The sequence below is a fragment of the Helianthus annuus genome, chromosome 10 (assembly GCF_002127325.2).
Source record: "Helianthus annuus cultivar XRQ/B chromosome 10, HanXRQr2.0-SUNRISE, whole genome shotgun sequence".
NCBI classification, from domain to species: Eukaryota; Viridiplantae; Streptophyta; class Magnoliopsida; order Asterales; family Asteraceae; genus Helianthus; species Helianthus annuus.
In genome coordinates this window covers 143,249,081-143,254,971 of record NC_035442.2, presented here as the reverse complement: position 1 = coordinate 143,254,971, position 5,891 = coordinate 143,249,081, and the positions used below count along the sequence as shown (strand labels likewise).

The 5,891-nt window shown below is 36.6% G+C and overlaps 1 protein-coding gene across 1 annotated transcript; it reads left to right on the top strand.

Annotated features, from left to right (window-relative positions):
• The first annotated feature begins 3,519 nt into the window (after positions 1-3,519).
• Positions 3,520-4,811, top strand: LOC118482711 (glutamate receptor 2.7-like). The gene is made up of 2 exons (XM_035978338.1): positions 3,520-3,816; positions 4,480-4,811. The coding sequence occupies exons 1-2, from the start codon at positions 3,564-3,566 to the stop codon at positions 4,809-4,811; spliced, it is 585 nt and encodes a 194-aa protein (XP_035834231.1). The 5' UTR covers positions 3,520-3,563.
• The last annotated feature ends 1,080 nt before the right edge of the window (positions 4,812-5,891 follow it).

The window sequence follows — 5,891 nt, the reverse complement described above, 5'->3', positions numbered from 1 at the left end:
AACTATAAGGTTAAATATGCAAGCATAAATAGTTAATTCACTTTCTTCATTGTCTTTACCTTCTTTTATAGGGGAGATACTCCCTTAGTTTTTGTTTTCTAAGCAATGTGGGACCAAAAAATGAAATGTAAACCTTATCGAGCCAGCTCACGAGCCGAGCCAGGCCAAGCTCGAGCTCGGCTCGTTTATAAATCGAGCCGAGCCGAGCTGGCTTGTTTACAACCGAGCCAATTTCGAGCCGAGCTTTCTTCGAGATTTTTTCGAGCGAGCTGCGAGCCACGAGTTTTTTGAACACCCCTACCTCTCTCTATCTCAGGCGGTGGGTTTTGAGATCAGAGAAAGAGTTAGATAGAGGAGATAAAAGGGGTGGGTTGGTGGTAATGGTGAGGCTCACATATTTTTTGATATAATTTATTTTTTTCATTCTTAATAAGGGTATTTAGGTTATTTCACACTCATTTAACATCAAAAACTAATACGAGAATGAAATTGCAGAAGTTTGTGACTATAGCTGTAATTTTAGAAAGTTAGGGAATAAAGGTGAAAATGAAGCAAACTACAGTGACTATCCGGGCATTTTTCTCTTTAAAATACTTTACTATTTGAACATCTATTTTTATTTATATTAATAATCATGTATTTTGTTATAAATATTAGTAAACTTATGATTTACATATATATATAATTTCCCGAAAACTCATCATCATTATCATACTTAGTAAATCCCATCAATAACAAAGCTAAGATAGGGTCTGAGTAGGGTAAGATGTAGACAACCTTACCTCTACCCCGTAGAAATAGAGAGACTGCTTCCAGTGAGAACCTCAGCTCGATAGTAGTTTTGCATCAAACATTGTACATAAGACACATAAGACTCAAGCAATCGGGACAAAAGCCGATTTAGTGCATGTACTCTATTGTCTTTCGGCTATTAACGCCACCACATAATTTCCCGAAAACTAATTTCTTTAAAATTTAATCTGTTCTAATACTTCCCGAGGACTCTCCGCTTTAGCCGAGTAGTCGCAACTCCCCAGTCGACTGACTTGGGAGCGACTAGCGAGTTTTACAACCATGATTATACATATAAAAATGAGTGACTATATATAGATGTAGTGTGAGGTTCAATGGCAACATTAAAAAAATGGGGAACAGAGGAATATTGTATTTAACATGGTTAAATATATCTTAAAAATTCAATTTAAAATGTTAAAATTTATATTTTTCAAAAAATATTTAGAGCTTTTGCATATAAAGATGTGTAGAAAATATTTCAATAAAAAATCATTTTTGTAATTTTTTTTACCTTTTTTACTGTTTCTTAGAATTTTTTATTAAAATTTTTAGTTTTTGAATTTTTTTTATTAAGACTTATATGCAAAAGCTTCGATTTTTTTTTTAAATTAATTTTTAACATCTTAAATTGAATTTTTAACATGATAAATAAATGGTTTCCCGGTTATTCACTTTTTTAGTGGCTCTCTAATGCACCATCCCCTATATATATATAAATATTGTAATTTTGTACTTTAATTTATATATAGAAGTATATATTTTACTAATAACTACAAAAAGGGGAATTAACAAAAGAAAGATTTTGCAAAAAGATGCAAGTATAATGTAAGTTACAAAACTTTCTTTATTTTTTATAAAGTTGCACATCACCAAAATATATAACTTTATACTTACATCATACATATAATTTTAATAAATATTTCAATTTTATAATAAATTTCTTTTTAATTTGGTATTTTATTTTTAAATAGTTTTTAATTTATAATTATTTTGGCACAGGGTTGCCTTCTCATGCGCTAAGTGATCCAGGTTCGATTTAGTTTTGGTGGCACCCGGTGGTTATGGAAGACTGGGCGAGTGGGCGGCAATCACTAGTTTGATCCTTAAACTGAGCGGGTTTCACCTTACCGCCATGTTGTGCCTTCAGGCGAGTGTTCACAGGCTTTGGCCTTAGGTGAGGGTTTTTTCGATTCGGAGACAAGTGTATCCCGATGTTGTGAAAGTTGTTTATTTATTATGTTTTTAGTATTTTATTTTTGACGTAAGGTTGATCTTACCCGCAAGACGTCATTTTCTTTAACATGTTTCATGGTGTCATAGGATCGTTTTTCGTTTTTTTGTATAACTAAAATTCAGTGACTAATTTGTAGACTTTACCTGATGATGAATCGATAATTTTTACATTTAACCCTTTTTCTATAATTGTTTGCACGGCATATAAAGCATTTATTAGTAGTCAACATACATTTTCAAATGGGGTATCAATGTTTACCATTAAAAGTGGCAAATTTATTAAAATTACTAAACTAGTTATTGATTAAAATCATTTCAAAAATAGCCATCTCATGCTTCTTTGCAGCAACGCTTCACGGATTTAAATGTCGTGGAAGCGTCTGCGAGGTAGCTGAAACGTCTGGGCTATCTCCAAGAGTTGCAGACGTCGGAAACTGTAGTGGAGGCGTCGGCGATGTAGCTGTAGCGTCTGGGTGCCGGAAAACAAGCAGTTTGATCGGAAATTTTAGAAGTCTCTAGTGTCGGAAATTGCAGACATCTTCGGCACCAGAAAACAAGCAGTTGAACCATGTTTCATGTGTCCTCAAGTGGGAGGTGAACAAGTTGCCGACTTTCGGCGAGATTTAAGTCGTGTCCGGTGGGAGGTGAACAAGTTGCAGACTTCCCTCGAGTTTCATGCGTCCTTCTCAAGTTTGAAGCACCTCCTCAAGTTTCATGCGTCGTCCTCAAGTTGCATCGCCTCCAGCGAGTTTCAGCACCTTCACAAGTTCAAGCACCTCATGACGAGTTTCAGCAACATTTTTCCTTCAAGAAAGAGATCAAGGAAACTTCGTAGCATTTTGCCCATCCTTGATTTTAATGAAAAACAGTAACCCCCCCCCCCCAAAAAAAAAAAAAAATGCTTTTGATATGATCTTTAAACAAGCTGTGGAGAAAGTGAAAACGTACCAGAAAAATTGGCGCTTGAAACTTAATTATACAATGTTGAAAGAGAATAACCTGCAGACGCAAGAAAAAGCTTCAGAAGCATTCCATTTCCAATGCGTTTGGGCCTACCTGCAACATTTGAAACATCACGTGTCTGTTTTTTATTGGGTTTCATTGAGACTCTGAGACTTTGCAAAAAACGAATCAGGTGCTTGAGGCGGCTTCACATGGACGCTTCAGATGGCTATTTTCGTAATTGATGTTTGGCTATTTTTGTTATTTTAGTTAAAATACATTTTCAAATGGGGTATCGTTGTTGACTATTGAAAGTGACACAAGTGCTTGGAAATTTCTTACATTACATTGAATGAGTCATTACCTAGACTAACGCTAATGTCTTGCATTCCGAACCAATAACAAAGTTCGATTAATAACTTCTTAAATAGGTCCACATCACGGAAAGCTACAAGAAATTTCATGGATTTTTGGCTACAAAGTGATTTATTATAAACTGAAATGAAATGGTCATATAACTGCCTACAACTAGATGAGACATATGGATCAATGAAAACAACATTGTGTTAAGAAAGAATCTCACAGAATTAAAGATGCATTATTTTGCCACTTACCTAATCTTTTTGGTTGCCTTCTCTTCTCGGTGGTTTCTTCTGCAAGCGGCATTGACTGCAGAGAAAGGATTCTCTAGGATTGGTGTCATTCTTGATCAAACATCTAGGCGTGGGAAAGAGGCCAAAGTTGCCATTGAAATAGCAATTCATGATTTTAATAATGAAACTGATCAGCCTTCTGTTTTATATCTTCAAAACTCGCGAGGCAAACAAATACATGCAGCTATTGCAGGTAAATCAGTAATTTCCATATTTTATTCAAGAATTTAAGCCAAGACAATTATGTTATTGTTTTTAATAGTTGGCAGACTCATATAAAATAACTTTTATTTGATTGTTTAGGACACTAATAAAAAGTATTTTGACCACCTATCACCAACTGGCGAGATCCGTCGATATCTACAAAAATAAAAAATATAAAAAACGAAAAAAAATCAAATAATTGTAGGCAATCTCTGATGGATACCCTAACCCATGAAGTTAAGTTTATCATTGACAATTTATTGACGACCACCAATGCTAGTAAATCCAAAAACTGGTTGTTGGTTGTGGTAATTGTTTAGGCACAGATATTCAATCGGTAATCTGACGTTGATACTTAGGATAAAATTTCAGATATGGTCATCGATGATAATACTATGGTAACAACCACCAACTTCCGTTAGTAATCTATAGATTGCTAAATCAACGGTTCGTGATTACTCCATACATTATGTCGGTAATCTATCAATATAAGTACTTACTAGATGCATTACCCATGCCATGTTTACCGAAGGAGTATCACTGATGGATTATCAATGAGACTCACCTTCACCCACGATTATTGACAGAAAATGGTCTATATTGTAGTTGAACCCTACTTGTATGCTCACGTTTTGATGATGTGAAATTGCAGCTAAAGAACTTATTGATGAACACAATGTGAAGGCCATTTTGGGAGCTCATACATGGGATGAGGCATCTGCAATAACCGAGGTAATCAGTGAATCTGATCACGATATCCCAGTTTTTCTATCGTTAGCTGGCACAACTCCGCTTCAAGCAACAGATCAATGGCCACATTTCATTCAATCCGTGCCTACACAATCTGCACAAATGAATGCAGTGGCTGCTATTCTACAGTCATGGGGTATAACTCAAGCTACTCTCTGTTGGTATCATCGTCATCGGAAACCCAGGACCAATCGGAATGGATGGTATTGTGACCACATACACAATCCGTTTTGAACAACCCACAACATTCACAAGTGTTCATGATGAATTGAAACGAAAACAGATTTGCAAAAACAAACTAACCGAATTGAACTTTGAATGATACTAGAACTTGAATATGATAACCGAATGTAAACACACGTTCTTGATTACAAAACTAACTGACTGACTAACCGAACAAGGATGATGGCAGCGGTTTTATAGGAATGAAAGGGTATGTCTCCAAAAGTCACGTTGTTTCAAATTGAAACGAGATGACGTTTCATGAATAACCGCCCATTCGGTTATTTCTTGGAGACACACCGGTTCCCTAACCTTGGCCCAACTTCCTTGTTCATAACCGCTAACTAATGGACTGGACATAAGACTTCTGTTCGACCCATACATGTGGCCTGCGGCCCAAATAATAAACATAACATAACATTGTTTGACCCATAACTAATTAAACTAAAAAACAAATAAACATAAACCGGCCGAGAGGCCCATTGGTAGTAACTCGGATGATCTTGGTTAACATGACGTTCTTCATTCTCCCCCTTAAGCAAGAACATCCGAGCCCTTCGATCACGATCACTCCTTACGATTGTTGGTGACCTCGATCTTGACCACCACGTCATCGTCGCTTGAATCATCGATCCATCCGCAATTGCTTGAGCTTTCGGCCATGCCAACTTTCTCTCTTGCACGCTCCTTCTTGATGTAATCGAAATACCATTCGACCAACTCTAGTTAATAAATGTAGGCGACCTTTATCTCGTAAGCGTCATCCGCTTCGTAGCCATACTTCACCGATATATCGCCCCACATGTCTTTCTCCATTATCTCATCGAACCCACCGTTGTGCTTCACGATGCGATGTAGTAGTATGAGACTGAGATCACGTCCATCAATTAACTCCGGCGGCATTGCTTTCTCACAAACAATCCCTAGAAAATCCGTGATGAACCAAACTAAAACTTCTTCGAACGGTGCGTCGAAGAATCTTGGGTGCTTCTTGATTTCTTCGTGTAGTGTGATAAGATCCCCTGGTTCAACGCAACTTTCCATGATTAAATCTCTTTCAACAACGTCCTCCTCGAGTTGAGAGAGAGTTAT

What these genes read in the sequence shown, in the direction of transcription:
- LOC118482711 (XM_035978338.1), top strand. Translation starts at nt 3,564, where the DNA reads ATGCATTATTTTGCCACTTACCTAATCTTTTTGGTTGCCTTCTCTTCT. An exon ending in AATACATGCAGCTATTGCAG is followed by an intron (nt 3,817 to 4,479) that starts GTAAATCAGTAA and finishes GTGAAATTGCAG; the next exon opens with CTAAAGAACTTATTGATGAA.